Here is a 24,831-nt window from a genome sequence, read left to right on the forward strand (position 1 = left end):
TGACAAATAACATTAATCATACAACATGATTCTTAAAGGATCCAAAATCAGAGATGAGAAATAAGTTTTATATTATAGTCAAATTCTTGATAATGATCATTTAAAAAACAAAAACAAAACAGGCTGATCAGCCCACATAAAACAATCATGATCCTCCCCTTTCTTGAGGTTAGGAAAGGGGCCATGGATTCTCAGAACAGAGCCCTAAGAGAGGGATAAAGAAAATGCTGGCATTTAAAACCAGATTCTTAAGATAACGTTCTCTCAATACAGACAGAAACAACCCATGCTTATCTAGAAGTAGAAGTATTCTCTTTGTGGATGACTGGGACACAAAGAATACTTATTATTTCAACCAATAAAGCATCTTCAGTTGCCTACAAAGAGCTCTCTCACAATGTATTGCACTGTCATCAATCTTTCTGATTCTCACCACACTACACCCTAGACTAAGCAAGAAAGATGGCCAAGTTTCAACGGCTCAGTAAAATAGCTCATAAAAATACCAGTGGACTGAGAATTGTATATTACCCTAAACTGCCTACATCTCACTAATTTACTGTATTTTCCTCTCATTCATTCATTCAGAAATACCTACTGCATATATAGTATGTATGCTAAGCACTGAACCAGACACAGAGTATACAATGAAGAAAACTGACATAACCCTACCTTCATGATGTTTACAATCTAGTAAAGATTACAGATGTTAAACAATAAAGTGGGGGAGGGGGGCCCAGAGTTCTGTGAGAAGGAAAAACCAGGAGGCTTATTTTAAATTTGGTGGTCAGGAACAGCATATCTAAGAGTGACACACAAGCTGAGGCTTGCAGGAATTGAAGTGTGGATAGGAATAACATTCCAGGCAGAGGAAATGTATATGGAAGTCATGAGGAGAGTCTGCTGGATACTAGAGGCTGAAAGACAACCAGTGGAGCATTAGCTCAGAGAGGGAAAGTGCTGTAACAAGAGGACTGAAGAGGAAAGCAAGCGTAAGATCACAGATGGTGTGTAGCATACAGTAAGGACATCAACCTGTAGGAGCAGTGGGAAGACATGGGAAGAGCTTAGGCAGGGGAGCAACATAATCAGAACAAATCTGTAACAGCTCACTCTAAAGAAGCTTTAAGAGGGAACAGAGGCAGCAGTCTGATCAGGAACCCCCTGAAGCGATCCAAGTGAGAACTGATGGTGGTAGCAACAAAAACAGAGACAATTAACTGGATCTGAGAACTCTTTTTAAAAGGAGAATCAAAAGAAAATGAGGAAACGGTGATGTAAAGAATGAATCCTAGGTTCATTAATTGAGATAAGGAAGGCTGGGGAAGGGAAACTGAAAAGAAGATGGGTTCAAGTTTTGGTCCTGAAGAATTTGAGGTGCCTGTATAAGAGACATTCAAGTAGAGGTGTCAAGAAGACAGAAGGATACTGGAAGCAGGAAAGACATAGAAATGTGAGATACGAACCTGGGAGTCACTGGCACATAGACATATTTTAAAAGCCATGGGAGCTTTTACAACAAATTGTGCTAGAGCAATTGGACATTAGGCAAAAATCTATGACCGAAAACCTCATACCTTATACAAAAATTAACTCAAAATGATTCAGATTTATCTGCAAAATGTAAAACTGTAAAACCCTGAGAAAAAAAGGTAGGAGAAAATCTTTGGGATCTAGGACTTAGGCAAAGAGTTCTTAGATTTGACATCAAAAGCATAATCTATAAAAGGAAAAATATCTATAAATTTGACTTCACCAAAACTAAAATATTTTGTTCTACAAAAGATTCTGTTAAAAAGACGAGATGAAGCTACATACTAGAAGAAATTTTAAAAAACGCATATACAAAGGAGTATTATGTAGAATATATTTTTAAAACTTCCAAAATTCAACAAAATAATCCAATTAGAAAATTGGCAAAAGACATAAACAAATATCTCCTGCAAGAGTATATAAAGCTGTCAAATAAGCAAATGAAAGATACTCAGCATTTGGGAATATGAGGGAAATGCAAGTTAAAACCACAGTGAGACATCACTACACACCCAACAGAATGGCTAAAATAAAAACAAGTGATATCGCCAAATGCTGGCAAGGATGCAGAGAAAGTGGAACACTCACACATTCTTGGTAGGAATGTAAAATGGTACAGCCACTCTGGAAACAGTTTGGTAGTTTCTTTAAAAACTCAATATGCAATGACCATATGACCCAGCAATTGCATTCCTGGACTTGTATCCCAGAGAAAGGACAATACATTCATTGACCAAAAAAACCTTGTACACAAGTATTTATAGCAGCTTTATTTGTAATACTCAAACAATGAAATCAGTCTAGAAGTCCTAAAGAGGTTACTGGTTAACCTGACTGTGGTACACGGTGTACCACGGAATACTACTCAGCAATAAAAAGGAACAAACCAGTCAGACACTTAGATGACTCTCCGGGGAATTATGAGTATTAAAAAAAAAAAAAACAAAAAACTAATCCCTAAAGGCTGTAATCCAAAAATGTATGATTCCATTTATGTATTTTTTTTTGAATGACAAAATATTAGGAATGCAGGACAGATTAGTGGTTGCCACGAGTTAAGGGAAAAGGGTGCATTAGAGGAAAATGGGTGTGGTGTAAAGGAGTATCAAGAAGGATCCTTGTGGTGTTGGAACTGTTCAGTACCTTGACTGTGGTGGTAGATACACATATGTACTCAATATAGAACTTAATACACACATACGTATACATGATTTATAAGGAAAATCTGAATCAGCTCTACTTACTGTATCACTGTCTCACTGTAATATTATTCTACAGCTTTGCAAAAATGTTACCACTGGGGAAACTAAGCAAAGGGTACAGGTATTTCTATTATTTCTTACAACTCTGTGCAAATACACAATTAACTCAATTAAAATTTTAATTTAAAAAATAAGGCAAAGAACTCCAAAAGGTAGAAGTTAAGTGAACAAGCAGTTGCCAGCAAAAGAGACTGAGAGGATGCAGTCAGAAGCCAAGGGAAAAATGTTTCAATATTGCTGAGAAATCTGATAATCAAATATGACAGAGCCTGAAAAGGGACTTCTGAATTTACCAATATCAAAGTCTCTATTAGCAATACTAGTTTGGGAGGAACAGTAACAGCCAATGCCAGACTACACGGGGCTGAAAAGTGAACAGGAAGTGAAGGACATTTGTTGTTTCCACCTTTCGGCTATTATGAATAATATGAATATTATATTATGAAAAATTATTTATACTATAAATATTACTATGAAACAAAAAATGTCCACAGATAAATAAAATGGAATGAAGTACTGATATATGTTACAACGTGGACGAAGCTTGACAAATTTTGTTAAGTGAAAGAAGCCAGTCACAAAAGGCTGCAATTTGTTTGGTTTCATTTAAATAAAATGTCCAGATTAGGAAAATCCAGAGAGACAGAAAGAAGATTAGTGGTTGCTGGTGGGTGGGTCGTAGCTGGGAGGAATGAGAAGTGATTGCTAATGGGCACAGACTTTCTTCTGGAAAGTGATGAAAATGTTCTGAAATTGGTGGTAAATGTTGCACAAATCTGAGTATACTGAACCACTGAATTATATACTTTAAAAGGGTGAGTTTTATCATATATGAAGTGTATCACAATAAAGCTGCTACTTTAAAAAAATATTTTGACTATGACAAGAAACAAGGGAGTAGCTAGATGTGGGATATAAAATGCTGGGAACAAAAATCGCTTAATAATCTGTCCAGAGTCACAGTGTTTAAGCTTTAGCCTTATTCCGAGATCGCGAGCTCTGTTTTATCAGGCTTCACACTTTTTAGTTCTTCCCACGTCAGCCAATAAATAAGTCTTCCTCTTTACTTAATAGTTGACTGTGAAGACCAAGTCATTTTGATTCTGCCTCAAATTAGCACTTATGTTTCCTTCATCTTTCCATTCCCATTACTACTGTACCGATTTAGGCTATCATCACTTCACTCTAAGACACTGGCATTAGCTCTAGTTAACCAGCCTTGCATTCTTCCAAGTTTTGGGAATATAGTTTGCCCTGTAGTCTCTTCTACCATCACCATATTTATCTTTCTAGAACATTCTCTTTGCTATTTCGCTTTTCCTGAACCAGTTAAAGAAAGATAAATTCAATATCCATGGGTACTAGTTTGCTCATCAATCCAAGATATTGTCAACACAATTTCTTATAATTCTTCTATATGAATTCTACCCCTTTTGTGTTACAGCTCAAACTTGTCTGGTACACTCTGAATACATCACGCTCTTTCCTAAATTTGTGATTGTGTTTACTTTTCAGCTATGTAGACAACTTTCCTTCAACCTCCATCAGTTGACCAAACCCCACCCAATACTTCAAGGCCTAGCTGAGATCCCACCTACTTGTCCAAGTCTTCCCAGATCACCATTGCCAGAAGCAATCCTCTTCTCCTTTAACCTCAGAGAACTTAAGTCCATACTTAACATTTGACAATCGATTGAATACTCAATACTTATAATCATTTATATTATTATTGGCTTTTGATATAATGGAAAAAACTTTATTAGAAGTTAGATTTATTTGGATAAGACACCAGCTGACTGATTATTGGAGTTATTTATTTGAATAATGGGAAAATAACCCCACTTGGTAAAAGGAATCAATGAAGAGAAACTAAATATATGACAGATTTTAAAACTGAAAAGCATTATTCATAACTTCATGTGTTTGTCTCTACAAGGTGGTAAACTACTAAGATCATAAATTCTTAAAATCATTGGGATTATTCACAACAGAATGTGAAAAATCTCTGTCAAGTTTACATCATATTTCAAAATGATCCGATAAAAATATTTTTATACATTTATCCTGAATTTACAGAAAGTTTCCAAATATTTTCCTCAATCATTTTTCGCCACCCAGATTGTTTTAATCTAAATGAAACTATTACTATCTCAACCACAGAGATGATCAAAGGACTGGATATTTTTAGATTTTGATCACCAAAATATGATTGTCTTACAAAGTGGGATTAGCTGAGCATATCAGAATTCTCAAATTAGTTTAACTGCTCTTACTTTGAGGATTTACAGACTATTTCACACCTAATCCAGGTGTGAAATTCTGATCTTTTTTCCATCCTTCATATGACTTCTAATCACAAAAAAGCAATACAAGCTTCAATTTAAAAATGCATGACAATTATCATTTGGTTCTACCAAACTGAGACAACCACCTTTTGAAGATCAAAGACCAGCTCCATAGGCCCACAGATTTCCTGTGTTTATTCCTGCGATCATAGGCATGTGGGAATCACTCTCTAATCCTAAACCGTCTCTCAACCCTCAATCACAACTCACATTTGAAAAACATTTTTTTTTAAGGTGAAGTATATACAAATAGGGATCATTAAAAACTCTACCTATACCATTGCAACAAAAAGAATAAAATACCTAAGAATAAACCTAACTAAGGAGGTAAAAGACCTATAACTCAGAAAACTATAAGACACTAATGAAAGAAATCAAAGATGACATAAACAGATGGAGAGATATACTATGTTCTTGGATTGGTAGAATCAACATTGTGAAAATGACTATATTACCCAAAGCAGTCTACAGATTCAATGCAATCCTTATCAAATTACAAATGGCATTTTTTACAGAACTAGAACAAAAATTCCTAAAATTTGTATAGAGACACAAAAGATCCTGAATAGCCAAAGCAATCTTGAGGGGAAAAAAACAGAGCCAAAGGAATCAGACTCCCTGACTTCAGACTATACTACAAAGCTACAGTAATCAAGACAATATGGTACTGGCACAAAAAGAGAAATATAGATCAATGGAACAGGATAGAAAACCCAGAGATAAACTATGGTCAACTAATTTATGACAAAGGAGGCAAGGATACACAATGGACAAAAGTCAGTCTCTTCAATAAGTGGTGCTGGGAAAACTGGACAGCTACATGCAAAAGAATGAAATTAGAACACTTCCTAACACCATACACAGAAATAAACTCAAAATGGATTAAAGACCTACAGGTAAGGCCAGACACTATAAAACTCTTAGAGGAAAACACAGGCAGAACACTCTATGACATACATCAAAGCAAGATCCTTTTGGACCCACCTCCTAGAATCATGGAAATAAAATCAAGAATAAACAAATGGGACCTCATGAAATTTAAAAGAGTTTGCACAGCGAAAGAAACCATAAAAAGACAAGCAGACAACCCTCAGAATGGGAGAAAATACTTGCCAACGAAGCAACAGACAAAGGATTCATCTCCAAAATATACAAGCAGCTCATGCAGCTTCATACCAAAAAAGCAAATAACCCAATCCACAAATGGGTGGAAGACCTAAATAGACATTTCTCCAATGAAGACATACAGATGGCCAACAAACACATGAAAAGATGCTCAACATCACTAATCATCAGAGAAATGCAAGTCAAAGCCACAATGAGGTATCACCTCACAGCAGTCAGAATGGCCATCATCAAAACATCTAGAAACAATAAATGTTGGAAAGGGTGTGGAGAAAAGGGAACTCTCCTGCACTGTTGGTGGGAATGTAAGTTGGTACAGCCACTATGGAAAACAGTTTGAAGGTTCCTTAAAAAACTAAAAATAGAACTACCATATGATCCAGTAATCCCACTACTGGGCATATACCCAGAGAAAACCATAATCCAAAAAGAAACATGTACCATAATGTTTACTGCAGCACTATTTACAATAGCCAGGACATGGAAGCAACCTAAATGCCCATCAGCAAATGAATGGATAAAGAAGACATGGCATATATATACAATGGAATATTACTCAGCTATAAAAAGGAATGAAATGGAGCTATATGTAATGAGGTGGCTAGACCTAGAGTCTGTCATACAGAGTGAAGTAAGCCAGAAAGAGAAAAATATCGTATGCTAACTCATAAATACGGAATCTAAAAAAAAAAAAAAAAAAATGGTACTGATGAACCCAGTGACAGGGCAAGAATAAGGATACAGATGCAGAGAACGGACTGGAGGACACGGGGTTGGGGGGCAGGGGGCAAAGGGGAACCTGGGACGAAGTGAGAGAGTAGCATAGACATACATATACTACCAACTGTAAAACAGATTGCTAGTGGGAAGTTGCTGTATAACAAAGTGAGATCAACTCGATGATGGGTGATGCCTTAGAGGGCCAGGACAGAGAGGGTGAGGGGGAGTCGCAGAGGTGGGAGGGAGCGGGTGTGGGGATATGTGTATAAATACATCTGATTCCCTTTGGTGTACCTCAGAAATTGGTACAAGGGTGTAAAGCAATTATATCCCAATAAAGAGCTTAAAAAAAATAAAAGAATGAAATTAGAACACTCCCTAACACCATACACAAAAATAAACTCAAAATGGATTAAAGACCTAAATGTGAGGCCAGGCACTATAAAACTCCTAGAGGAAAACATAGGAAGAACACTCTTTGACATAAATCACAGCAAGATCTTTTTTTGACCCACCTCCTAGAGTAACCAAAATAAAAATAAATAAGTGGGACCTAATGAAACTTCAAAGCTTTTGCACAGCAAAGGAAACTATAAACAAGACCAAAAGACAACCCACAGAATGGGAGAAAATATTTGCTAACAAATCAACAGAAAAAGGATTAATCTCCAAAATATACAAATAGTTCATGCAGCTCAATATCAAAAAAACTAACAACCCAATCAAAAGATGGGCAGAAGACCTAAATAGTCACTTCTCCAAAGAAGACATACAGATGGCCAAGAGGCACATGAAAAGCTGCTCAACATCAGTAATTATTAGAGAAATGCAAATCAAAACTACAATGAGGTATCATCCCACACCGGTTAGAATGGGCATCATCAGAAAATCTACAAACAAATTCTAGAGAGGGTGTGGAGAAAAGGGAACCCTCTTGCATTGTTGGTGGGAATGTAAATTGATACAGCCACTATGGAGAACAGTATGTAGGTTCCTTGAAAAACTAAAGAGTTACCATATGACCCAGCAATCCCATTGCTGGGCATATATCCAGAGAACACCATAATTCAAAAACACATGCACCCCAATGTTCATTGCAGCACTATTTACAATAGCCAGGTCATGGAAGCAACCTACATGTCCATCAACAGATGAATGGATAAAGAAGATGTGGTACATATACACAATGGAATATTACTCAGCTATAAAAAGGAATGAAATTGGGACATTTGTAGAGACATGGATGGACCTAGAGACACGTCATACAGAGTGAAGTGAGTCAGAAAGAGAAAAACAAATATCGTATACTAACACATATATGCAGAATATAGAAAAATGGTACAAATCAACCGGTTTGCAAGGCAGAAATAGAGATATAGATATAGAGAACAAACATGGACACCAAGTGGGGAAAGTGGGGGAAGTTGGGGTGGGATGAATTGGGAGATTCGGATTGCCATATATATATATTACTAATAAAGAAAAAAATACCAAATTGTACACTTTGAATATATGCAGTTTACTATATGTCAATTATCTCAATAAAAGTTCTAAAAAACAAAACAAAAACAAAAACACCTCTACCTATAAACATAACGGTTTATGTCAATGATTCTCAAATTATGGTTCCCAGCCTAGAACATCAGCTTCACCTGAGACCATCTAAGACATGCAAATTCTCAGGCCCTACCCCAGTCCTACTGAATCAGAAACCAGAAACCAGAGGTAAAGCCTAGCATTTTAGGCCTCCTAGCATTTAACTCTCCCTGCAAATGATTCTGATGTAGACTATCAAAGAAAATAATCACTTAAACTTACCCTCCTGAGAGAACAGGTAACACCACTCGAACAAATGGAGGATCAAATGGAAAGTTATCCTAAAAAACAAATAACCAAGTTTAATTTTAAGAATACCATTAACAGTGTATTATTTAGAAGATTTTAAAATCATCTATAGAATGTGTACATTTATTATCTAATGATGAATGAGGGTCATAAACATAAAAAACAGTCCCCCAAAACGAAGCGAAATGAAAACCAAAGCAAATAAAAATGAAGTTAAGATCAGACCCAAACAGGACAGTATATTGGTAAACTTATAAAATACACAAAGGAGTTCCACTTCCAATAGAACTATATAAAGGAACCATTCCAATAATGATAGACTAGGTAATTTGCATCAATCTTCTGGCTAAGAACTAGAAAATGTAGACAAAATGTATACCTATAGAGCTAAGATCAGGAAGAGAAAGGTAACCCCAGAGAGTGGGGCCTATTTTTTCCCTTCAGCTTTTCTTCCAATTACAGGAGAGGAAGATAAGAGGTTAACGAATTGAATAGAACTCAGACTCACAGAGCTAGGGAAATGAAAACTGGGGCTCAGGGTCCACCAAGGGAAGCCTTCACAAGTCTCCCACACTTTAGGTTGGGACCCTGAAGGACAAACCACAAACTGCCCTCACAGGGAATGAAGTCCACCTTTACATCAACTCAATGCCTTTTTGGATTCAGTGATCCTGAGTTGCTAGTGCCCACGCACCTGACGGGGGCAAGTGTACATCTTCTCTGTAGAAGAATAGCATCCAAGGCTTCAAATTAGCTCTCCAATTTTTCATATATAATGTCTATCACCAAAAATAACCAGTCATACAAGACTTAAAGATGACATGATCAGAGAGTGAGAAGCAAACTACAGACAAAACTACAAGGGGTCAAGATAAGCGTTATCAGACACAGATTTTAAAGTAACTATGCTGGGACTTCCCTGGTGGTCCAGTGGTTAAGAATCCGCCTTCCAGTGCAGGGGGACGCAGGTTCCATCCCTGGTCAGGGAACTAAGATCCCACATGCCACGGGATAACTAAGCCTGTGCTCTGCAACTACTGAGCACACCAGCCACAACTAGAGAGCCCACAGACTTTGGAGCCCACGTGCCACAACTAGAGAGCCCATGCACAACAATGAAGAGCCCACATACTGCAACTAAGGCCTGATGCAGCCAAAAATAAAATAAATACTTTTAAAAATAAATAAATTAGATTAAACAACTATGCTGAATATGTGCAAGAAAAGAGAAGACTGAAAACCCTGGCAGAAAGCTAAAATCATAAAAGTGAACTATATAGGAATTCTGAAGCTTAGAAGTACAATAACTGAAATTAATAACTTAATGGATGAGTTTAACCGCTGTGGAGGCCTGGAAGAGAAATTCAACATACTGGAAAAATAGATCAGAAAACATCCCAAATGAAGCGGAGAGAGAAAAGTGTGGAAAATGCAGATAATAAAAAAGACATAGGGAAATGTATTGCAAAGCTAATCATATATGTAGAGTCCTAGAAGAAGAGAGAATGGGACAGAAGCAATATCTGAAGAGATAATGTCTGAGAATTTTCCAAAACTGATTAAAGAATTCACAAGATTTACCCACTATGAATACTTCAAGAAAAACAATGGAAGATGTAATAAAGGAATGATATCTTTAAGATGCTGAACGAAAGGAATTTCCAACCTAAAAATCTATAGCCGGACTTCCTAGGTAGCACAATGGTTAAGAATCTGCCTGCCAACGCAGGGGACACGGGTTTGATCCCTGCCCCAGGAAGAAACCACGTGCCACGGAGCAACTAAGCCCGTGATCCACAACTACTGAGCCCATGTGCCACAACTACTGAAGCCCACGAGCCCCCACTCAGAAATGAGAGGCTACCACAATGAGGCGCCCGTGCACCGCAATCAAGAGTAGCCCCCACACGCCCCAACTAGAGAAAGCCCGTGTGCAGCAATGAAGACCCAGCACAATTAATTAAATAAATAAATTTTAAAAATTAACTTAAAAAAGAATCTATACCCAATAAAAATACTTTCCAAAAATTAAATCCAAATAAAGATATTTTCCTGTAAGCAGACCCACACCAAAGGAAACAGAAAAGGATATCCTTCAGGCAAGAGAAAGAGATCCTAGAAGGAAACCTGGAAAATAAAGACCATGAAAAGAGCTAATATGTATAAAAACCCAAATGAATACTGATGAATTATGTAATAATGATGTATAAGGTTTTAAATAAATATAGAAATAAAATGCATGACAACAACAGCACATATTTGGCAGGAACATGTTCTAAGGTCTTTGCATTGACAAGGAAAGGAGCAACAAAGTAACAAATTTATATTATACTTTGACAAGCTAATGTACTGTAATCGTAAGGTAGTAAAGAAGAGTAAGGGATGATAAGTACCAAGCTACTACAGGTGGGAAACTGGAGTAATTAAAAAAAAAATAATCCAAAAGAATGTGAAAAACAAAAACACAGAGCAAGGAGAAATAGAATGAGACACTAGATTTAAACCCAAATAGTAATAACAACATTAAATGCAAATAGATAATTGCTCCAATTAATCTAACAAAGATCATCAGACTTGATAACAATACATACAGGCAAGATGAGAGAAAAGAATCTCAGCTAATTCTCAGGCTGCACAATTCTCTTTTTCAAATTTTCAGTCCTGGAAACCAAGGTTTCCAGAAGAACAAAACTTCTTCTCTCAATGAACTGAAGTAAAGATGGTAGCTGAGGTGGCCAAGAGTGTTAGAGGTCAGTCTCTAGTGGCAAAGGGGCCAAGAAGACTACCTCACTTTCCTACAACAGAGGAGCAGAGTAACAGCATACTGCCTCCCGTGAAGATATATGTTAGGAAGTCTAAGAGAAATTACTTCCAATTTCTATGTTCAAATAAAAGAGAATAAGAAACAAACACGTCTTAAAAAAATCAATCTGCAGGTAAAGCAGCTAAGCAAACGTTTCATTTGGTTATTTCTAAGGAACACAAAAATACAGTTTTAACTGGAAAAATAACCAGCATAATTCCAGTACCTTACTTTAACTCCCTATCTCTATCCATCCTCAATTAAGATTCTGAGGAACAGACTTCCTAGGTGGCGCAGTGGTAAAGAATCTGCCTGCCAATGCAGGGGACACGGGTTCGAGCCCTGCCCTGGGAAGATTCCACATGCCACGGAACAACTAAGCCCGTGCACCACAACTACTGAGCCTGTGCTCTAGAGCCCGTGAGCCACAACTACTGAGCCCATGTGCCACAACTACTGAAGCCCACGCGCCTAGGGCCCGTGCTCCACAGCAAGAGAAGCCACTACAGTGAGGAGCCTGAGCACCACAACGAAGAGTAGCCCCCACTCGCAACAACTAGAGAAAGCCCATGTGCAACAATGAAGACCCAACACAGCCAATAAATAAATTAAATTCTGAGGAACAAGTAAACTATGAAAATTCAATCCTAATAGGAGGACTTCCCTCGTGGCGTACTGATTAAGACTCCACCTGCCAATGCAGGGGACACGGGTTCAATGCCTGGCCGGGAATATCTCACATGCCTCAGAGCAACTGAGCCCGTGCACCACAACTATTGAGCCTGCACTCTAGAGCCAGAGAGCCACAACTATGGAGCCCGTGCTCCACAACAAGAGAAGCCACTGCAATGAGAAGCTCTCGCACCACAATGAAGAGTAGCCCTTGCTCGCGGCATCTAGAGAAAGCCTGCGCATAGCAACAAAGACCCAACTCAGCCAATAAATAAATAAATAAATTAAATTAATTCTAAAAAATCCTAATAGGAGAGGGAGATAAAAAGCATACTTCTGGACGGCTAAAACAGATAATCTTAGCTATCTACTGCAAGGCAGAAAAAAAATAGCTACCCACACAAGAAACCAGCTTAATGATAGTTATTAAAATCCATTTCCAAATAAGTAGCTCACCTTTCATCTACAATTTAACAGATAAAGAAAGGCATAGACGTAAAGCTTGGTAAAGTACAACTTCATTTAATTTCCTGTATTTCAGCTCTTTAAATGTTACCCCAAATAAGTGACTAAAAAACCTCTTTTAACTGATTATGTGATAGTGAGAATTGCTTTCATTTTAAGTAATCCTTCAGATTAACTACTCTACATCAAAACCCAGAGATTCTAATCCATGAACTCTCTACCTTGGAACTCAGTAATCAAGATTTTACAGAAATAAAAAGGCATTGCGGGGGGGGGGAGGTACAGGCATTGGAGGGTGGTGGGGGGGAGGGGAGAGGTTTCTGTTAAAATAGATATGCCAGAGGGAATTCCCTGATGATCCAGTGGTTAGGACTCCGTGCTTTCACTGCTGAGAGCCCGGGTTCAGTCCTGGTTAAGGAACTAATATCCTACAAGCCATGTGATATGGCCATAAATACACACATACACACACATGCTTGCGTGAGTTATTGTGGGACACTAACTCAGAAACTAAGAATCTCAGGGTTTACAAGGATCTCATAAAGTTATTCAATTTCCAAATCAACATCTTGGGCTTTCAAGCTATTCTTAGAAATGAGGAACATTCTATTTTTAAAAGACTACATCACTAGATGGCTCTAAATAATTATAAATCACCTCCTTATATTGAGTTGAAAATTGTCTCTTTATGGTTTGACCTACTAATTCTATTGTCATGCCTTGTGTTCATCAAAAACAAAATCAAACTGATACTTACACATACACAGCCCTTCAAATAGCTGAAGACAAGCTCTTGTGAACCCCATGCTCTCCTCTCCAAATCTACAATTTCACCAGCTATCTTAGGACATGGTATGGAATCTTTCTAATCCTTGCTACTATAAACTCAATTTATCTAAATAAACCCTTTTTAAAGTACTACCTCAGTCTCATCATAAAGTACTACCTCAAAATTCAACTCAGTAATTCAGATGTGGCCTGAAAAGCCAAACCACCACTTCCTTACCAAGCTGCTGACAAATCTAACAGGTTCCATTCCCTCCTGCCCCTTTCCGCTTTCCCATACTTCTGTCGTACTATATCTCAAGTTTCATTTTCTTACTCTCCATGACTCTCAAGTTGTCACCATGGCCATCCAAGGCCCTAAATACTGTTCATGCTCCTTCTGTGAATCCTTCTTTTGAGTCATACCTGCTAATCCTCCAAAGTCTACGAATGCCAATACTAATAACTTGGCAATTGAGTTTAAGGTCCTCTTAGTAAGGTCAGTTAGCTCAGGGCAATCACATTCTTCCCAGGCCTCTTAAGAAATACTTCAACCCTAGCAAAGGCCCTTCTTTCTGGTACCAGGAACCATGGTCCTGAAACACAAATCTAACAGAATTTCAACCATTTACCTCCCAGATCATCCACTCCCTGAAGTTCTACTTAGAGCAGGAAAATACAATGAAAACACTATCTGCAGTCACAAATTCTTCAGCTTCCTGGTCAAGATTTCACATTCCCTTAAAGATATCCCTAAAGGAGGAAGTGAGAGAGGAGGTGCCCACATCAGGCTTCAAAGATATAAGGTTCTATTTCTTAAGCTTAGTGTTGGGCATATGGGCATAAGGTTTAATGTAACTGTTTAGATTTCAGGTTAAAAATACTCTGCATGTATTTTTTAAAAAGATACATTCTTAGGTTTTGGGTTTTTTTCACTGTATGAATCAGTAAAAATACAGTCACTAGCAATTTCAGTAAATATATACCAGATTCATGCTCTAGGAAGACAACCCAGTTGATAGCCACAATAATTTCTACAATAACAAAGATGTGGGAAAATGATGACATTTGACATTTGGGCTATTTGAAGAAAGTTTGATCATAAATGAGGATATAAGCCCAAACAAGAATATACACACACAAAAGCTAGGTGAGCAGCTTTCAGAAAATTACTCCTTTTTGCAAGTATAAAAGTATCCTTTCATGTCTTTTGTTTTCTTCCTTCAAAATATCTCATATCCATCTACTCTGACCTATTCCTACCACTACCAACCTTCATTACTCTTTGCCCAGATTAAAATCAAAGTCCCCAACTAGTCTCTCAGAAATCTACTCTATCCTATCCAAACTCCACTCTGATGCTGAAGGCATACTAATTGTTTTTCAAAAATAAAATAAAAAGCCTAGGGACTTCCCTGGTGGTGCAGTGGTTAAGAATCCACCTGCCAATGTAGGAGACACGGGTTCGATCCCTGGTCCAGGAAGATCCCACATGCCTCGGAGCAACTAAGCCCGTGAGCCACAACTACTGAAGCCCATGCACTCTAGAGTCTGTGTGCTGCAACTACTGAAGCCCACACCTGGAGCCCGTGCTCTGCAGCAAGAGAAGCCACTGCAATGAGAATCTCATGCATCGTAACAAACAGGAGCCCCTGCTCGCCACAGCTAGAGAGAAAGCCTGCGCACAGCAATGAAGTCCAACGCAGCTCCCCGCCCCCCCCACCAAAAAAAGGCCTAACAGATCAATCATGCCCCTGCCTAAAGACCCCTGTTGGCTTTTTCCTGCATTAAGGTAACCTCCCAGACTCTTCATCGTGATCTCCAAAGCCCTACAGTTCTCATCACAGATTTCTCCCCAGAAAGACTACAGGCTTTTGAAGAACAGGGATTATATTTTAGATGCCCCATTGTCCTCAAGCCTTCTATAGCACCTAATGCATTGAAGTCTACCTAACTGAAATGGGAAGAAAAAAAAATGTTTATCTGTAAGATAACTTGTCACACGATTTTTTCTCAACTTCAAAGAACAGGTCAAAAAGAAGCTCCAAATAATTAAAATACAACCCCTGAGAAACACTTCCTAGTTTTTTTAACCAAAGATTTAAAACCACTACATTTATCCAGATTCCACAGTAAATCAATACATTTTATCTAGATTCCATTGTTTTAACCTTTACTTTTTTAGCATCTTTTTAAAACACTTAAATATAACACATAAATTTCGAAAAGTGCATTAAATATAAAGGTACACCGTTACACATTAGCATGAAATAGTACCACACAACCACCACCCTGGTCAAAAAACAGATGATAGCCAGTAAACAAGAAGCCCTCAGGTGTCCCTTTCAGCTCACAACTCGCTCCCTCTTACCTAGATGCTATCCTAAACTGTGTGGTAATCACACCTTCATTTCTATTGATAGTTTTATTACCCAAGTATGAATCCATAAATGTTTCTCAGCCTTTTCATTTTTGTTCCCCTAAGAAACCTTTTTAGAATAATCTGTTCCCAATTCCTCCCTGTCCTGCTCCCCCACAAAAATTTCTGTGTATCTATTTACGTACTGTGGCCCCTTGAAGGGCTACAGACCGTCGTAGAATCTAAGACTTTTTCACTCCAAGGGCCAATTTTCACCCCATTTGGGGGGATACTGCCTCCAGTGAGAACGCATGCCCTAAACAATACAATTTAGTTTTACCTATTTTTTGAGCTATATACATGAAATTGTACAAAACATGTTTTGGGGATCTGGTTTCTTTTCCTCAACACTGTGTTTAAGATTCATCTATCTTGCTGCACATAGCTCTATTCCATTTTATGAATACCACGGTTCTCCATTCTATTAGAACACTCAGGTTATTTTTATTTGAGGCTATTATACACAGTGCTGCTTTGAACATTCTTGTGTTTGTCTCCTGGTACATCTAAGTACTCATTTTTTTGCAGGTTATATATCTAGGAGGAGAATTCCTGGACCAGAGGGTCTGAGTATCTTCTGCTTTACCAAGTTATACCAAATGGTTTTCCAAAGCAATTGTACAAATATACATTGCCAATAGAAGCATACGGAGTCCCCTTACAATTTTCTTACCTTAAAAGAGAAGTTAAGCAAAATATATTCTATGCCTTCTTTTTCTTTTAAGATTTGAAGATCACTGTGCAAAGGACTATCAGGATCAACCCTAAGAATTACAAAACAAAAAACAGTTCAAACAAAAAGTCAGATTTTTTTTCTCACTAACCTCAAAAATGAACCATTCATTTTAGAGCTAAAACAGAGCCCCTAGCGTAAGTTCCAAACAGAGACGGTCTAAAGCTGCTCTATGGTCCCCAGAAAAACAAAATTACTATAGCCTCCAACTCCTTGGGACTAAATGTCCAAAAAGAGATCACAGTATCTATTCTTCTAAGGGTATGAAAAGTTAACAGTTATTCTAAAGTAAAGGGTCATATGTACATAATCTTCTTAAGAACTCAAAAAATTTAATCTCCTTCTCTAAAACTGTATTATTAGACAAGGGGTTCGAGGAGAGAAATTTACCATGGACAAGACCAGAAAAAGTGAAATCACTAACAAAACCTAAATTTGTCTACAACTGTTCTATATTCAGGTCCTACTCGAATTTCTTATTTCAAATATAAACTGGTTGTTACAGTCAATCTCATCAAGGTATTTATACACTTTTGTCTGTACAGTTCCTAGCTGTCTCACTAGCTCCATGAAACATCAACCCACAGAAGGCCCTTCTTTTTCTCCTCCTCCTTTCTCACTTTACTTACTTAGCCCAAGAAACAGCTCATTGTAACAACTTAAGAACTATTTCTACAGAAACAGGGTCTGAAAAGTTTTAAGTAAAAGCCATAGTAAATAAGTATCAAATTAAGGGGGGAAAAAACCTCCACTGTGATATGCTACCACTAAAAAGAGTAGGTTAGCATAAAAAAGCTAAGATTTGAAGATCTTATATTTGAAGACATAAATATATACAGTTTATTGTATGTTAACTGTATCTCAATAAAAGTTCTAAAAAATAAATTAATTAAATTATCAAAAAAAAAAAAAAAAAAGCACTTACTTCTGCAGTTTAACATGCCAGTCATATAAACTGTCATTTATGAGTTCCACTGAATAAATCCCTGTAAAGGTATAGGGCATGTTAGTTACTCTCATTTGATCTCATAACTATTGCTCTGGTGTAAATGTATACACTAAATAGCCAACAAAAGCTACAAATTTTGCTATTAAAACATGGAACAACTAAGCTGTATAACAAATATTTGGATGCTGGAGCTGAGTCTCTTATGCCCTTAACAGATAGATAACTAAAGCCAACAATGAAGAGGATTTTTTGGGTTGAAAACTGTTTACCATTAGTTGTAAGAAGGAAAAGAAAAAAGATTATGCAAAATCATATGTATGTAAGACTTTTCTCCTATGCATATGCAAACATTTCTTTTAAAATGGAATCCCGCTACACATAGTTTTATAATCCTTCTTCAACTTTTTGGGGCATTTTCCCAACTTAGTACATGGAAATTTATTATCAATCTTTTCAGTAACCCTGCAGAAATTTATTTTATGGATAAGCCATAACTTAATTCCACCATATATCTATTATTAATTTAATTTTTTGCTACTACAAATAATGCTATAACAAACAAGTGATGATTGAACATTTTAGGATAAACCAGTATTCAAATATTTAACTTTACTACGTTTCTACACACAAACTTTTAGACTTCTTATAAGAAGAACCATTAGGACACCAAAACTTCTAATAATCTCAGAAACAAGTCTGACTTATCTTGGGCTCTATAAAGCAGGGGGGGTTTGCTTATCTGTTTTGAGTAAGCGCTAATGACAGATCTGGTCACTCCAAAACATTGTGAATGGACCACAGTGCCACCTTTGCTAACAAACTAAAGTCTGGCTCTTTCCCTTACTCAATACTGTTAAGACTCTCTGCAATAAATGAGGGAATTTTACTTCAAGTAGAGAGAGGTTCCACTATATTTAAGTCTTATTGGATAAGAAAGAACTCTTAAGTCAAATTATAAATTTTTTTTTAAAGCCTATTTTAAAAGTAATACCATTAACTATCTCTACAATGAGTTGATTATGTTGTTTTCAAAAAGAGGAAAAAAAGAAACAAAAACAAAGATCAACTTAGCAACAGTTCTTTGTTTATACAATAAAACATATTCATCTTATTTACTTTCCAAAGTAGATATTTCTTGTACCTCTTCCAGAAGATAAAAATCTTATGAGAGTTAATCCCTGTCAGCAAGAAGACAGAAAATTATGTGTCTGTAAAATCAGTTTTTAAAAAATCCAAACAAGTCAACTCATCCTATTTTACCCCTGACATCTTTTGGTAACTTGATCAGTGTTTCACATTCCTAAAATAAAGTTAATAAACATTTCTGTTTCTTTCCAGTTATGCTATAAGAAATGAAGTTACTATCTGAAAATTTAAAAGGGCATAAGGACAACAGCAGAGATCCAGAGGTCCTTACCTGTTTTATAACTCTGTGATCTGTATATGTCCCTGAGCTCTTTCATAAGTCTATCTGAAGCTTGTACAGACCCAGATACTGCACCCTGAAACATAAAATTTGCTGTTTACCAGGATCTATTGATTCAAATAACTAAAGATTTAAGGTATCTGAACCTGAAATAAACATTTACAATGAGATTGTAAAAATGGATCACCATGTAACAGTTTAAGAAGTCAAAAAAGTTAAGTTCAATTAAATCAATGATCATAAAGTTTCAACAGGAATATACATTTGGGGCAGGTCTAATTCATTTACTATTTCTCATCTGAAAAAAAGAAAAAGGCTAACCTATGTCCAGATCACTGTGGCCACTCCAATAGCCTAGAACTATTAAGGGTCTATTTCAAATTCCATCAATTAAAAAAAATGTCTTATTAATCTTTTCTTCTTTACAATTTTGTTTGGCATGGGCAGTTTTAGGTTCATAGCAAAACTGAGAGGAAGGTACAGAGCTCCCATATAACTGCCCCTCACACTGCACAGCTCCCTCACTATCAGCATCCTTCAGAGGTACACTTCTCACAGCTGATGAACCTATTTGGCTACATCATTACACCTGAAGTCCATAATTTACCTTAAGGTTCACTTTTGGTGCTGTTCATTCCATGGACCTGGACAAATGTATAATGACACATATCCACCCATCATAGTGACATACAAAGTCTTTTCATTGCCCTAAAAGCCCTCTGTGCTCCACCTATTCATCCCACCCCCACCCCCAAACCCCTGGCAATCACGCATCTTTTTACTGTCTCCATACTTTTGCCTTTTTCTGAATGTCATATAGTTGAAAACGTAGTCTGCAGCCTTTCAGATTGGCTTCTTTCACCTAATAATATGGATTTAAGGTTCCTCCATGTCTATGTCCTGTCCTTGAGAGCTCATTACTTTTTTTTTAAGCAGGGAATAATATTCCATTGCCTGGATGTACCACAGTTTATTTGTCCATTTTCCTACTCAAGTTGTTATCTTGGTTGCTTCCAAGTTTTGGCAATTATGAACAAAGCTGCTATAAACATCCATGTGCAGGTTTTTGTGTGGACATAACTTTTCAATTCATTCGGGCAAATACCAAGGAGTTCAACTACTGGATTGTATGGTAAGCATGTGTTTAGTTTTGTAAGAATCTGCCAGGTTGCATTCTAAAGTGGCTATGCCATTTTACATTCCCATCAGCAGTTAGAAAAGTTTGCTGTTGCTCCAAATCCTCACCAGCATTTGGTGTTGTCAGTGTTCCAGATTTTGGCCATTTTAATAGATGTGTAGTGGCTCCATGCATTTTTTAAAATACTAGAAGACCCTCAACATGATACATTAACTGAAGCACTTCCCTTAATCAGACTATAAACAAGAATGTTATATTAATGATTTAGTTTACATATTAAGAAACAGAGAAACATGTCCACATACATGCAATTCGTTTCAGTTCTTTTCAGCGTTCCAACTTCTCTGAGGATGAAAATGCACCTGTCTTATCCTAAGACTGAATATGAATGGAACTACTTATAAGGCAAAAACATTTAGAATGTTTTCTGAATTAAAGAAAAACCTGACCTTGGGAAATTTTAAATGTTGCACCTTTACAAGTTGCACTACACTTTGAGGTAGGGTAGAAAATCAGGTCTATAAAGGATATTACTTCCTAGCTGTGTAACTTTGGCTATGTTACTTGATGGGTTAAAACCCCAGTTTCACATCTACAGAATACGAAGAACATTTCATAGAGTGGTTATGAAAATTAAATGGGAAGGTAAAGTTTAAAGGACTTAGCTTAGTGTATGTCACAGTGTTTGATAATTCATAGTTGTTTTGACTACACCACACAAACTGGAAGCAATCCCAAGATACAGAAAGTATAGTAAATATCTTTAACTTGGATACCACAAGCTTTATTTATTTATTTTTTAATAATCAAGATAAGGGCTTCGCTAAATTTCTTTGCTCTCTAGAGAAAGATGTGCCAATTACATTAACACAGTAACTGAAGAAGTGAGAGTAATCTACCTGTTTACAACACTCATCATCTCCTTGCCTAACACCTCATTCCCTGTGTTTGAGAACCTATGCTCAGGACAAAAGAACTGGTCCTCAGATTTCTTGAGTTTGATAAAAAGCTCTAACACAAAGGCAGTAAGTGAATCGTTAAGTGCGGAGATGGATAGCTAGACTTTCATTTCATGTTCCCCTACTCTGGGCATTTTATATACATCATTCTTATTATTTCCAGGAATCATCTAAATGGTATATAATGTCCACATTATAGAGTTGAGGAAACTGAAGCCACACAGCTGTGTTTGTCACCATGCTGCTTCACATAAAAGATGTTAAGTCAAAAGAAAAAATTACTTCTGGTTCAGTCAGGGCAGGACAACCAGATGGCAGCTTCATGAAGAAGAAAGAATTTGAATTATACTTTGTAGGAGAGGCTGAATTTAAATTTACAGATCCCATAGGAGACAGATAAGAAGAGAAAACAGGATAAACAGGTTGGAAAGTAAATGATTTCAGATGAACAGAGTCGAAAAGCTGATGAATAAGGTAGAAAGTGGCTATCAATAGATGAGAAATGTTAGAAAGGAAAAATCAAAAAAACAAAAAAGCACCAGGGCAACAAAACATATGGCTGACTCTACAACCAAGGCAGGGATGGCGGGGGTGGCCGAGATCGCTGTCTGATTGAACTGCCCTGTATTCATATTATTCCTCCACAGCTGACTCTTGAACACCACAGGTTTGAACTGCATGGATCCGCTAATATGCAGATTTTTTCAATAAATACATACTACACAAATGTAGTTAGTTGAATCCTCGGATGTGGAACCATGAATATGGAAGGCTGACTGTAAAGTTACACGTGGATTTCTGACTATGCAAGGTCAGCACCCCGAACCCCAGCATTGTTCGAGGGTCAACTGTAATTACTTAACCACAAAAGTCCAGATTCTAGATATTTACACATACTCACATTTAGATGGTCTTGCCTTTGAGTCTTCCTAATTTTCTCTAATATTGCCAAATTTTCTTTTTCAATTCCTTCATCCTCTGACTTTTTCCCACTAATAGGCTCTTCTTCCTTCATCTCATAATGATCCAAGTCTTCTATATCCTACAAAAAATAAAAAATTTAGCTTATTCAGGCTTACGCCAAAAGCTAAACTATTCTTGACTCAGAGAACAGAGGAGAGAACACATGTATCCTATGGGGAGGGGGGGAAAGGCCTTCACATTCAATTCAAAAGGTTCTCTCCTTTTATATCCTATATTTTAAAGCTAGAATCTGAGTAAAGCATATTTAATAGTTTTACAAAGCCATAACTATTATCAAATGAGCCATCTGAGGTCTCCTATTAAGAGGAACTTTCGAAACAGTTTAGCATGAGGTACCAAGAAACTTAACTTGCCTTCTAGAAATCTATTAGATTTAGTTAAGAAACTAGTTAAAATGTGAACACAGATTCAGGCCTAAAGACGCCTATTTCGACTTTATAACTACAAAAACAAAATCTTCATGTGCAAAATACCAGAAGGGCTAACTTACTTCAACAGGATACCAGAAGACCATTAAAATGCCAACACAGCATAATGGTTTCTTCTGTATCAATAATGAAATGAAAAATATAGAACACAAAACTGAATATACAGAATCTTAATTATGCCAAAATAAGCATAGAAAAAAAGAGAATAGAAGGACACATACTGAAATACTAAGAATTATCAAGAGACATTTAGCGCTTTTCCTAGTTTTCTGTAGTGATTTTTATAATTAGGAAAAAAGTTAGAAAAAGAATTTGAATATCATCACTAGGCTAACATCTTTAATCAGCACATCATTCTCCTCCCACCTTTTCCTTATCATCTGCTCTTACACATTTAAAAATTCTGCATAGATTTGTATAAATCCTAACCTTTTTCTATGATCTTACTTCTAACTTTACTTCAACCATCAAAATCTCTAAAGAAGTAGTTTATACTTTATCTCCACCTTATCAAGCAGACTAATTCACTGTGATTTCTAGACCAGGTTAACTTAGATGACTTTCATTCAGACTCAATGGTCTTTTTCTTAGACTGTTACCTCTTCAATCCCTATTACATTCATTTCTTACTCACACCCTGTCTTATGACTTCATGGAGCTCCCTTCCCCTGGTTTGCACCTTTCAGCTACAATTTTCCATCCTACACTTGTTTTTGTCAGAGTTCCCACAAATACCCTTGGCCTGTATCTCCTCTTCCTCCTCCAACTTCAACCTCAGCCACGTCCCAACCCACAAAATTTCTCCACTCCAGTATGAATCAACACAGAACAGAATCCATCATTATCATCTTTTACAAAACAATATTCACAGTACCCAATTCTCTGCTTAAGGCCTTATCAACAGGCACACCAAAGATAAGCATGTTTGTCTCGAATTCAAGACTTAGCCATCTGCCTTTTCTAGCCAAACTTGCTTTCCAAGACCCCAGCACAGCAATCTTCATCTCCCGAAAGGACAGCCTCCAATGTACCCAAACACACAATGACCAGGGTTGTTCTGGGCCTTTTTGCCACATTTTAGTTGCCTATAGTATCTTTTCACTCATCCTAATCTGACATCTCCAAAGTCCATCCTACCTTTCTAGATTTCCCTAAATGTTACTATCCTTTCTTTATATTATCTTGTAAGGGGAAAAAAGAAAGGTACATAAATTCTGAGTACAATGTCTACTTTATTGTACACTGGATCCATGGTAAAGGTATAATGTTTTAATGCAGTTTATTCCTAAATTAAACTGCATGAAAACATTAAAAAAAAAAAAACTCCTATCCCCCCAAAAATCATTCTAATTGAAGAATGTTGAGAATTATTTTACTTCCAGACTCACAAAATAAACCTACAACTACTTTAGTTCTAAGACATTCTAAGAAGTATACTTTAGATTTAAATTTTTAATCAAGAAAAATAAGGTAATAGCCTGAATTAATTATAAGATTCAAAACAGAAAAATGTTTTAAAACCAAGACTGTGGAACTCAAATACCTTTTATCAGGTCAATGTAGAGACACATATCTTCAATACGAAGTCTGAATTTAAACACAAAGCTTCAGAGCCTGAAAACCTCTAAAATTTTATTAATGGCTGGAAACTAAATTGATGCAAGCTCAGTGTCTTTGGAATTTCCTCTTAGATATTCTTAGATGATTTTTCAACATGAGATAGTTTTCATTACTTCTAGTGAATAGTCTCTGAAATGTTCTCAAAATTCTCCTTTAATTCAAACACAAAACTTTTGAAACTTAGTAGTTCCTATTCTTAAACCAAATCAGGTTAAGTATTGATTACTATTAAATGTAAATATAATTTTAGTGCTAAATGTTAAGAGCTCTTATTTTCCATGAAATCAAATTCAAGGATATTAGATAAGCAATTTGCTAAAAAGCATACCATGAATTAGAGGTAAAGCCAGATTTTAGAAATTGTATTAAATTCCAAATACAATGTGCCTATTATTATTCCATATTAACAGTGGTTTTATAAAGGAGATTAGCAAATTGCTAAAATGTTCAAAAATGAAGATACTTATGAAATGTTATTCTTAATAAAATACCTACTTCAGCCATCTCTTCCTCTTCCTCCTCCTCTGAAGTCACTTCTTCTGTTGTCCCATTCTGAAAAGAAGAAAAGAGTTTGCCAGACCTACACAGAACAAGTAAGTACACACTGAGTACATTAGAAGACTTTAGGGACAAACTATCA

At 36.7% G+C, this 24,831-nt stretch overlaps 1 protein-coding gene across 2 annotated transcripts in view; it reads right to left on the minus strand.

Annotated features, from left to right (window-relative positions):
- Window positions 1-24,831, minus strand: part of UBE2Q2 (ubiquitin conjugating enzyme E2 Q2) — a 60,042-nt gene that overhangs the window by 11,968 nt on the left and 23,243 nt on the right. Inside the window, exons 4-9 of one of the 2 annotated variants that reach the window (XM_057723504.1) lie at window positions 24,687-24,743; window positions 22,061-22,201; window positions 19,054-19,138; window positions 17,613-17,673; window positions 16,628-16,718; window positions 8,804-8,862 (exon numbers count right to left, since the gene is read on the minus strand). In XM_057723504.1, coding sequence (XP_057579487.1) covers window positions 8,804-8,862; window positions 16,628-16,718; window positions 17,613-17,673; window positions 19,054-19,138; window positions 22,061-22,201; window positions 24,687-24,743 — 494 coding nt within the window. The remainder of the gene's footprint in view (window positions 1-8,803; window positions 8,863-16,627; window positions 16,719-17,612; window positions 17,674-19,053; window positions 19,139-22,060; window positions 22,202-24,686; window positions 24,744-24,831) is intronic. The other variant, XM_057723505.1, reaches the window with a different exon arrangement.

This window comes from Hippopotamus amphibius, chromosome 2 (genome assembly GCF_030028045.1).
Source record: "Hippopotamus amphibius kiboko isolate mHipAmp2 chromosome 2, mHipAmp2.hap2, whole genome shotgun sequence".
Lineage (NCBI taxonomy): Eukaryota > Metazoa > Chordata > Mammalia > Artiodactyla > Hippopotamidae > Hippopotamus > Hippopotamus amphibius.